At 32.2% G+C, this 12,222-nt stretch overlaps 1 protein-coding gene across 1 annotated transcript in view; it reads right to left on the reverse strand.

The window, feature by feature from the left end:
- Positions 1–10,310, reverse strand: part of LOC135133721 (protein lin-28 homolog) — a 28,036-nt gene extending 17,726 nt beyond the window's left edge. The window contains exons 1-2 of the mRNA XM_064062209.1: positions 10,233–10,310; positions 2,069–2,211 (exon numbers count right to left, since the gene is read on the reverse strand). Of these exons, the coding sequence (XP_063918279.1) occupies positions 2,069–2,211; positions 10,233–10,260 (171 nt within the window). The 5' untranslated portion in view covers positions 10,261–10,310. The remainder of the gene's footprint in view (positions 1–2,068; positions 2,212–10,232) is intronic.
- Positions 10,311–12,222: the final 1,912 nt, after the last annotated feature.

Raw genomic sequence — 12,222 nt, forward strand, 5'->3', positions numbered from 1 at the left:
AATGTCACGATTGTGTCAGAGTTTTGAATAATCCATTGGAATTTTGAGTTCAACTCGTCGAAATCTGCATCCTACAATTTTTTATGGATTTTTGCACAATTTTTCCAAAAGCTCAATTTTTCAATATGAAATTTTCGACCTTTCTCGAGCATTTTCGAAAATTTCTTAAAGAGAATTTTTTGTCGATTTCAACCTCGAGAAATTATTTTCGACTTCAGCTCTTCGACATTTGTTACCATTTTTTCAGAATCGGCAAAATTAAATATGGTAAATTTTGAGATATTTTAAAAATGTAATTTTGAAGCCGAATATTTCGATGGATCGACTTTGCATTATCTTGAGCTTGTGGATGGATCTTCTCTGCGTAAATACAATTTTTTTTATAATTTTTCACAACCCACTTTTTTAGGAATCGGGCTGAATAAATCACTAATCAAAATATCCCGATTGTGCCAAAATTTTCAATAATCTATTGGAATCTTGTGCGAATCCATCGACACACTATATTTTTCGGTTCAGCTCGTCGAAATCTACACCCCAGATTTTTGTATGGATTTTTGGACAACTTTTCCAAAAGCTCAATTTTTCAGTATGAAATTTTCCATTTTCTCCGAAAATTTTTGAAATGTACTTATTTTATTACTTAAGGAGACGTTTTTGTAGATTTCAACAACGAGAAGTTATTTTCGGTTTCAGCTCTTCGACATTTCATACCATTTTTGCAGAATCGGCAAAATGAAACATGGTGAATTTTGAGATATTTTAAAAATCTAAATTTGAAACCGAATATTTCGAAAACCAGTCGATGTATCCACTTTACATCATTTTGTGCTTGTGGACGGGTCTTTTCTGTGTAAATACATTTTTTTTTCATAATTTTTAACAAGTCAACTTTTCCAGAATCGGCCGAATATGTCGTTAATGAAAATATCACGATTGTGCCAAAATTTTGAATAATCCATTGGAATCTTGTACGGGTCCACTATATTTTTCGATTCAGCTCGTCGAAATCTACAACCCAGAATTTTTTGATGGATTTTTGTATAACTTTTTCAAAAGCTCAATTTTTCAATAGTCCGAAGTTGCGAAATTTTGGACCTTTATTTGACCATCTACGAAAATTACTCAGAGAGACTTTTTTGTAGATTTCAAACTTCAGAAACTATTTTTCAGCCTCAGTTCTTCGACAGTTGTTACTATTTTTCCAGAATTGACAAAACGATGTATGGAAAATTTTGAGATATTTTAAAAATTCGACTTTATAACCGAATATTTCGAATATCAGTCGATGTATCGACTTTGGATTATTTTGATCTGGTAGACAAATCTTTTCTGTGCAAATATGACTTTTTATCATTTTTAATCACCCAATCTTTCCGGAATCTTGTTTTTCAATACAACTCGTATGAAAAACCGATTCTATAGGAACGGCTAGAACTATCATCAATAGCACTCACATAGGAGGCGTCATAATCGCATTATTTTTGGAACAGGCCCTTGAGTATTTTCATTTCTATCTCCCCCAGTGTGTGAGAATTGCAACCCCCTTATGAAAAATTGGACCTTTTTGCGAACACTTTCGAAAATTACCCAACCATATCTTTTTGTTTATTTCGACTTGTAAGTAGAAATTAACAAAAAGATCTCTTAGGGTAATTTTCCAATATTTTCCTAAACATGTTCGAAGTATTCGGTTTCAAAATCATTTTGGCGACTCTGGAAAAATAATTGGAACTTTCGAATAAGTGAAGCTAAGGTAGAAATCATACCCCTTCTGTAATTTCGAATTGTATTCGAATTTTTGTCGTTTACTTTAACATAGCAGATTTAATTAGAACCGTTTTATAATTCCGATTTAATAGTTATTATAATTGCAAAAGTACAATTATGTCATTCAGTAAAAGTTTCCGAGTACAGAACAAAAACGACTCGTTACTTTTTCATTTTTCCTGCAATTACTGCTCGACTTTACGCCAATTTACCATTAAACTGTTAGCTCCGACCGCCACTTTTTCCATGAAAATGCCCCTCTACCATTTGGCCCATTAAAAATTAATAGCTCGATTACCTGATGGACGAAAACGTCTTGTCCCCCATCATCGGGAGTAATGAAACCCCATCCTTTCGCTACGTTAAACCATTTGCATTTTCCCCTTCTAAGACCGAAACTTGCTTCCGAACCTCCTTGGCTTGCACTTCCGCCTTCGGATCCTGCAAAAATTACCATGTTTAGAATAATCTAATTAACTTAACTGCTATATCTTAATTAAACACCGGAAATTTGAACTAGAACGTGCTCGCTATAATGATTCATTTTATTATAATCAACTACATAATGGCCGAGCGATTACGATTTTTTCTGATAAAGGCACTCTGCAACATGCTCGATAACTAAGCCGAATTTGTCATTTTCCCAGTATTCTTCGGTCGTGCTAAGCAGTCGACGTCAAATGGACTACTAGTTGTCCTTTGATGAAGGCCACGTGGTAAAATGCATATTTGCTTATAACGAGAGACTTTCTGTTTTTCTTTGTCATGGAGTTTTAATGGTAATGTGAAATGACAAATCACAACGGTTCGTGGGAGCTGTGAGATGACTAAAATTCGTACTAAAGCGACTAAGTGTGAGTTATATTTTCAAAAATATTAGTAATCTGTTTATTTTCAAAACTATAAACCCGTATTTAACGCCTAATTTTGGGTCCTGAGTTTCTCAGTTGGAAAAATTGGAAAAGCTGCTAAGGTTTCACGATACGTGTTGTCTAAGCAATAGGAACGCTATGTTTGTTGTTCATCAACAACTTAGTTGAGTTTGTTATATTAAGCTGTATTGAATATATTTGAAACCAAAAAATAAAAAAGTCAGCTCAGAGTATATAATTACGAGGGATTGAAGATAAATCCATGAAAAATGTGGCTGATATGTGTGCTATTTGAAAGGTATTAGCTTCTCGAGTGTGCACTAATTTAGAAAATCTTTGTGACCTTTGTGTTAGTAGCAATCTCGTTACGACTAACTAGATGCTATTTTGTGATATTTTTAGAAAAGCAGGTTCATTCTTAGCTTCTGCAATCACGTAATGTGATCTTTGTCGGCCATCCCAGCTTCTCTTACGTTTTACAACAATTAATAATTCAACGTTTAATTGTATCACAAATTATTAGAAGTTCAAGAGCAAACAGCAACAGAAAAATAAAAATTAAATGTCAGAAAAGTTGGCAATCAAAGCTCACTCATTTCTGAGAAAGAAATTTGAACATGACTCATTTTAAGAGTGTTCTCTTAAATATTTACTTGTTTAAAAACAAACTGAATTTAGATCACAAAAACTAAATATAAGTTTGAGATAAATACATATTTCGTACTAATTTTAGGTTAAAACATAGATTTTCGGGTGATTTATAACAAGAAGCAATTGGATAATGTTAAAACTGTTGAAACTAGTTGCACTTGTTACAATCTTGAACCATAACTACACAATCCAGAATAACTGGTCTATTTTAATTATTTTCCCACGACACACTCAGCAATAACACAATAAAATTTTTATTTAAAAGTATGTATATAAATTGACGTTGTTAAAAATGTTAAAATTATTCCGATTACTAAGTTAACAAACACGTGGAAATTGAATATGGCGCTTACATGTAAACACGTTTCTATAAACAATATATTAAGTATTGTTAACGAAAATCTGCAAATATTTGCATGTTTATCGTTTCCGGATATATCAACTTAAATTTGTAGATATGAAAATTCTACAGTTACTGAGAAGATAACTCCACGATAAAGCGCCAAAGCTGTTAGGAAAGTGAAACCGAACATTTAACTAAATGGTACATTTTTTATTTTCTTAATTTAGGTGTTATGAAATGTTCTGTGCATTAATGTAAATAAAATAACTTCTGGTATACGAGCACATTTTTGACAACAGGACCTAAGCTCCTCAAGGCTCACCTTCCAAAATGTTTTCTTTATTTGTAATCGAATGCATTAGTCACGAAAATACTCTGTGACTCAAATAGGAAGCTGTCAATGCTATTAATTAGATTGTAAGTGAAGTATCTGAGGAATGTCGTGAAAATTTTTAGTAATTAAAAGATCTCGAATTACGTGCAAGTAACAGTATCAGAATGTTTAAACATAGTGTGACTCACTGAAAACAAAATAAGAAACTATACATTTTTTTTAATTTATTACAGTTCATTCTATTTATACCTAATTTTGTTTTAACTGAACATGGGTATAAGGTATAAGTTATACAAATAAGGGATTATTTTAGTTGAAAACGACACAGGATGCAAGATGTAATATCCCAAAAGAAGCGAAGAAAATTAATCTTGATGGGGATTAGAACGACTTCGATATTTAATTTTCTATCCTTCAATCTCAGTGCTATCGGAACCATTATTTGGGTTAATATGAAATTGAAATATCGAGCTCAGGGTGTTTTAGAGAAAATAAAAATCACGAAAAAGTTTTACATGATTTACTGCTGCATTTTATTTTATTAAACACAGCTCTAAGATGTTTCGGCATGCAGTGCCTCTTCAGAGCTTTGTATTTGAAACAGGAAAAATTATAAAAAAAATAGCGTGACACACTTTTTCGACTATTCTTATATTCACAAATTTTACTACTGACGTAAAAAACTAACTGCCATCTTTAAAAATGGCAGAATTTCAACCCTCCTGAAAATTTCCAAGAAGAGGGAAGTGTCCATCAAAAAACGAGTTTGTTGGAACTTTTTGCATATATTACAGAACCTGAGGGTAGAATCCCTTGACCAGAGATTGTGACTTTTGCCTTCACTATTTTAAGTACTTGCATCTGTTTAAAAAGAGGGTGAACAATTAAAATTGATTAAATCAATACCACTCCAATCTATTTAGAAGATATGGTTGAGTTTTAACTTTATTTTTGCCATAAAAAAACGGATAAGAACTTTCTTTTGCCTGTTCTAAGAAAAAACCTTCTGACTCAGGAGAACGCGACTTTGAAACACAGAAGTAAATGTTCTGTGAATTTTTTAATTTGTTTTATATTTCTTATCAAATCGAACATCACAGAGAAAATTTATATAAGAATTTATTGACTTGTAATTCTAAAATGTAACTGTCTAGTTTTAGTTGCTTTAATCTGTTAAATAACCAACGGTAAGTTTAAAATATATTTGATAATGATAACTATCTGTTAAATAATAAATCATATACATTGTCAGGTCATAACAAAGGTGTTAGCTTTTAGTTAAAGCTAATTAAAAATCTGCCAACATAAACTTCTACAACGCCGGTGTGAAATGAAAGCTTAGTCAGGTAAATAAATTAGAAACTATGAAATATAAAGTGCTCTGTTCGAAGAACTTGAGAAAAACAACGATTTGCAATGTAAATTGTTTAAACAAACGAAGACGACCAGGCAGGTAAACTATACACCAGATTGGTACAGATTTCAAATACAAATGCATATAATAATAATAATTGAACACAGTAATAACAACATACCATTAAATATTAAATAACATTTGACGTCACGGATGACGATTTGCGTACTTTGGTTATTTAAAAACTGGTATGTAAATATGTATTTCTAAAAAAAAGTGATTTAAGACATTCCTAAATCTTTTTCGAATCTTAACCCAAGGCAACCAAAAAAGGAGTATTTTCCCTGGACTTTTAATTATAACATCTCGCCGAATCTTGATCAACCATCTGAAGATTCCAAGAAAGCGGTATGATGCTGGAAAACCCAAAACTCCTAAATCAATTATAATGTTCTTTGTCTGTATGACGCTTTCAAATCAGTTACAGTTTCAAGGTGATATCACAAAATTTTTGAAAAAATTACACAACACAGATTTTTACAATACAGACAATTCTTGTACACAAAATCGACAGTGAAATTTTCTTCATATCTAGTTAGAATTGACTTTTTTCACTCCAATAAACACCACGCTTTAAGCTGCTACATTTTTTTGAAGTAAATGTATTAGGGTTAATATATTTTACAAAATCAAGCTTAAAAGCTCGATTAAAATCTCCTATCCGGTGTAATTTTGAGCATTTTGGTGATTTTGGAGCACCCCTTTCGCAGTTAATAAATTCCAAAAATGGGGAACCGCTTGTTAAAGAACAAGTTTATGGAAACTCTTTACATAAACACCGTCCAGCGAACAATGTGCTAGAAACCCCAAAATTCCTAGACCGACCACACTAACTTTTGTCTAGAATATTTTCGTTATGTCTACTTGGAAAAAATTGGTGAATAGTTAAATACACGTTGAAGGAGCGGTTATATTTTCCCGCGGTTACTACAATGGCCCGTTTGAGGATGCAGCCGGGCCAGTACAAGGGTTGCTTGACAGGGGTAGTTTCCAACAATACCTGCCCAAATATCTAGTTACCTAGGACAGTGGCGTGCGCGAAATTCTAGCGCCAGGATCCTCCGACAACAACAGATCAATAGCTATATTTATCTGACATTAATGAAAATAAAAATGTTACGAAGTCGTAGGATTATTTACGACGTCTCATTCTTCCGGCTTCCTCACAAAAACATAATTGTTATCATTCACGTGTCGAGTTGGCATTTGCTCGCTCTTCGCTGTTGCATCCGGAGGAAGCTTAGGGCGTTCGTACCTTTGCGTCTTAAAATAGACTATAAAGTGCATTGAACGCTTCGGTTTGGGTTAAAAACCACCCTTCATAGACCCAGGACGTTTCCCATGCCGGTTCGGCTAATCTATGACCTGGCTAGTCGCGTCCCTTGTCGCTGCGTATCGGCACATGGAAGCTTTCGGAATTTAATTAGTGAGAGGTAATAAATGATTTTTAAAATGAAAAGCTTGTAGCGATATGATAAAGGAGGTGGAGGGTTTATGGTGGGGAGTTTATGTGGGGAGAAGTGGAGGTCTTCATTTCGTCAAAATAAACAAGGGATTGATGGATTCATAAAAAATGGTCGTTAAAATGTGAGGCATGGAAGTGGTTGGGTGGAAATAAAAGGAAGATATTGGACTGACTGCGGTAAAGTTAGAGATTAGAAATTTCAAGAATATTTTTGACTTCCGTGCGGTATTTGAACAAAAATTTATTTGTGATATATACTGAACTGGTCTATATCGCATAAAAAAATAAAGAAAGGAAAAACTCGATATAATAAAAGTATACACATGTTTGTTTCTCTGTTTTCTAAATTTAATATCTTCAATGAATTTATTACTTTACTTATTTATAAAAATTCTTTAAAAAGATCAATTTTGACAATTTATTTTTCTTTGATACATGAAAGCATCTAAAAATGTAAATTTATTTATTGACTCACTAAGGCAACTGAAGTATTTCTTGTTGTGTTTAATTTTTTATTCACATAATACTTTAGCGATGCAACATCATCGTCAGCTTGATAATTTGATTATAATCCTTGTCTCAACAAGGCGGCACATGTCAATAAATAATTTAATTGGATTGATGGCAATATTTATGATCATTCAAAGCTCATACTTAATTGTCTTAATAAACCCACTCCTAGTCGGGGAAGCTACATTTTTGTTTATTTTTACTCCATTAAGCTGACCCTTGAAAAATATGTCAGCTTCTACTGAAGATTAAATAAAACACGAGAAGCTTTAAAGCATAATTTAGTTAAATAAACTGTATGAAGTTGCTTTTACCTCTTTTAACTAAACTGTTTCATTACAATAATCTTGCTCAAGAAAAATCTACAAAATTTAATCACAGTATAGTGTATGTTTAAAGCATAAGCAGTTTTTCTCTAAAAATGAAGCCATATTTCACTTTTATTTCATTTTTAAGCAAATGTCTATTCGCTAATCAGCTACAAAACGAAATACTTATAAATGGCGTCTAGAAATTGGATATAAATTGCCTCGCAACGTCTTAATTAATTTGATTACAACCCTTGTTTCAACAAGGCGGCACATGCCAATACCTACTTTGATGAAATTGGTGGTAATGTATGTATTGATTAATAAACAAATATTTTTACATCTTAGGTAATACAAGCTAGTTGGAAACGCTAAATTTTGAGTTTAAAATTAGTTTTGCCTATATTGGGACTGAAAAATCTGCTTACCAACTTATACTAAGAATTGAAATAATATTTTTCTGCTGTAGAAGTTTAAGATAATGTGCGTTCAACAAGTTTATGAACCAGATTTTGTCTCAGTTAAATTAAAAAGATTTCTTAAAGTGAAAATCAATACAGCTGCGTTCATAATTGACTTAAAATAAAGAAATAAAAGATCCAAAATAAATTACACTATAGTACGAAATTCAGACTGATGAAATATGAGAACTCAAATCAAAAGTAGCTAGATAACAAATAACAATATTACAACCAGAAGAAAAACTAGGTATACAAAAAATATTTGAATATAGATTTTTTGAAATAAATACGGGATTTTCGAAAGATACACTTAAATAGGTCTGGAACAATTTAAATATGATTTAACCATTTTATAGGTGTCTAGAATTAAGTGTAAATATTATGCCTAAGATATTGTGTTAATTTCTACACCAAATAAAACAGAAAAATTAGAAATAGGGTAATACCAACTGTTTTAATTTCATAAGAATTTTACTATTGTATTATTTATAGACTTAAAACATAGGAAAACACCTTAAAATACATCTTTTTCAAACGAATTAAGTGGAACTGATAAAATATAATATTAGCCTTTCAAAACTATTTAAGTAGATTTTATTTCACTTATGTATGAGCAAATTAAGTGAAAAAAAGAATAAAAACCATCAGATCACAAGAATAAAGGGAAAATAAAACCAAAAACAACAATATATTGATGTTTGCCAATGTTTTATGAGCTTCCACTTATTGTGTTAGAAAAATATTTGTGAATAGCCTACAATGTGATTGCGACAAGCTAGGGTATTTTTAATGTTTGGCTATTTTTGAATAATATTAAAACTACTAATTTCAGCTAAATGAAATAAATAAAAAAATAATCAAGTGATACTGATGTAGTAGAAATTAATAAAATATTAGTGAATAAATTACAAAAATTCTAAAAATTTCTAAAAAGTAGTAATTTAATATTTATATGATTTTCACTTTATGACCAAAAGGATCAGGATAAATTTTGTCAAAATTAGTAAGTTTATCGTTACAAAGTGCAGTTTGCATTCACTCCCAGAGATTTCTTCTCCCAGCAAGTACATTTTCTCTAATCTAATTAAATTAGCGTGTGAAGGTGATAGAATTTTATGGAATGTCCTCAATCGTCGGATGGTGCAGTTATTACGGTAAGATTTCACAAATTGTTTACCAATAATTTAACCAGCTTTCCAAGGAGCAAGGTCGCTCAAGAACAACACAAAGAAAATACTGCAACCAATCGTGTTCGTCCAAATCTAAATGAATCACAATTAAAATGATTCACTGTCATTTAAAATATTTCTCCAGTGGACGCATTACTCACGCACAAATTTGAACTTTCTACGAATTTTTTAATCATATCTTCTAACACGAATCACCTGCCGGAAATGCGTAGATCGACGAATCGAATACTTTACCCTCCTCATTATTTTTTCTCTGCCCTGTAATTAGTGAAGAAATGTCCGGGCGAAATTCGCGCCACTTTTCCCCGCGACCACGCATTATTTTTAATTACATTAAAATAAATCAGATTTACGTCAAAAATTAAACGCGCTTCCGCTGAATTGTTAATTCCGTCGAGGATTTGGTCGGTGGAGTTCGGTAATTAATTTTAGAATTGATTAAGGGTGTTTTGGTGGACGCATAAGTGCGGTAAAAGCGTCCGGAGCTTTAGGTTCTTTAATTAGGGGTAAAAAATGTGTTCGGAAAGCTTCTTTCTGGGTTCCGATCGGCTCAGTTTCGGTATGCGAGCATGTGGCACTTGTGGGGCGGTTGTGGAAGTGCCACATGTTCATTAAGCTGGGAAATAATATGAAATAAAATGTCGCTTTCCTGTTTTTAATTGAATCGGGGGTTGCGGCCCCCGGCGAGCCCCCCGACGCGCGTCTCTGGCCGTAATTGAATTTGGTGACGAGGTGACGGACGGTCGCGCAAAAAGTGCGGTTATGATGAAGTCAATTTTCGCGAATCGGGGTGGATCGGTGGCCGTTTTGTGCGGTAAACAACTGCGTTTATTGGCGTGAAGCATAAACAAAACAAAGTACGAAATGCGCATAATTTAAGATAATGTGTAGCGAAGGTTATGTGATTGACGTACCTTTTCCATTTTCCAGCTCACTCTCCATTAACGCAAAATAATAAACAATCAAAAACAACAAATTATAAAAAACCAAAAAAATTTTCTAAACCATAACGTCTGACTACATTTCGGAGTGCCCGAACTCTTGGACTTCTAGATTCACACTACCGCTCTAGGAATGAAGGAACCTTAAAAAACATCCGGGCCAATGAAAAGTTCGCCTGATGCATACTATTTCTATTCTCCCTTCTATACGATTTTCATAAAGCACAAATTGCCGTGGCCTACATTTCGTGTTCTTTTTACATAGTTTACTATGGTAGAGTTATGTACCATTCATAAAATTCCTCGACTTACTCGTGATAAACTCGGACGCATATCTTTGATAATTATGCTAGTCAAAAACAAACAAAAATAAACACACGGCTTGTTGATGTGCTACCATTTGCCTGGAATTTTACTACTGAATGGGTTCACGCACTCTCATTACCACACTTATATTGCTTTTCACACACACATTTTTCATGCACTTAATTCTTTCACACATTGCTCGCATTATGGTGTGTTTAATCCCCCTTTAACATCCGACTCCGGATCAATTAAAAACCGCTACGTACGACAAAAAAATTTACTTGGCTCAAAATTGTTAGGTGCATCACGGCAAGTTCAACTATTTCATCTTTACTATTATTTAATCAGATTACATGAAGGAATTCTGGTACGTTAATTTATTTAACCTCTCCAATGAGTACACATGGTGTGGTCCATCACACGATTACAAAACCAGAAAGAATTTCTGAACAATGGTTTCGAGAGCAAAATTCTTTTCGAGATCATGGGATAAAATTTATAAGTAATTCTCTTTTAATAACGCTTTAAAAATTAAAGCTCTCGTTTCGTCTCACAGAAGGCTGATTTATGTTGTTTAAAAATCACTTAGGGCTTTTTCTTCCACATTAATTGGCTGGAGTGGTTTTAATCATATTATGACCAAACAAACTGTCAGATTTGGTTAAAAAATATTTAATAATGAAAACAGTTACAGCCTGAGACAAACAGACCAATATTATTGTAAAAAATACAAAAATATTTTGTAAAATCATAGGAGTAGTATTTTACCGAAAAAAAAAAGTAATTGCACAACTTGTAAACTTTTGAAGGCTTATTTTAGAGCAATTTTAATCAATAAATTTGAGTGGATAGTTTTTATTTAAATAAATCTTCATCTGATCAGATTTGTCTAATTTCTTTTTGGAAATATAAAGTGAACGAACTGTCAAGATACAATTTTTAGAAAATACAATTCAATTTTAACAATTAAAGTAAATTTTAGCTATATTTTAAACAAGATTGGGGCTTCTGACTAAACACAAAAATGGATTTAAAAAATTATTATAAATTTTTCTGTAAACCAACTTAACAATAAATAATCTAACAAATGTAGACAAATGAAACAGAAATGTTAGAAAAGGAAAATTTGAAACGTGGTTTACACTTTTTTCTGTTCTATTTAATTTACCTTAGAATTTCGAGACAAAATATCACATGATTATATGATTCCTCACTTAAGAAACATCTGCCTTCAGTCAGTTCCTTCTTGATTGAGAATTTCGCACCCTGAACACAAGCAAAAAACAATTTGCTCTCAAACATTAAATTTTGAATTTAATTTGTAAATAAATTTTTTTTCTTCAATTTATTTGTGTTTTAAGATTATACAGAACAGTTTTTAAGAAAAGGTAAAGTGATTATTTTCAAAAATATGTATGATGATAATTTTGAATCACTCTGGTTTTTTTTTAATTTTCTTTTCAAATTACGAAAATATAACGCAATTTAAATAAAAATAAATTGAATCCTGCGTAGAATAAAATATTTCCAGCAAAATAAAACGCTAATTTTCTTTTGATTTTTCACTTCCCGACTGTAAGCCAGGAAAACGCTGGAAATAGGGTTTATCTAGCGAATTGCTACTTTCATGTTTTCTCGACGTTTCATTTCTCCTAGA

Source organism: Zophobas morio, unplaced genomic scaffold, assembly GCF_036711695.1.
Source record: "Zophobas morio isolate AGI-343-1 ecotype UQ-CSIRO unplaced genomic scaffold, CSIRO_AGI_Zmor_V1 ptg000022l, whole genome shotgun sequence".
In the NCBI taxonomy this organism is placed as follows: Eukaryota; Metazoa; Arthropoda; class Insecta; order Coleoptera; family Tenebrionidae; genus Zophobas; species Zophobas morio.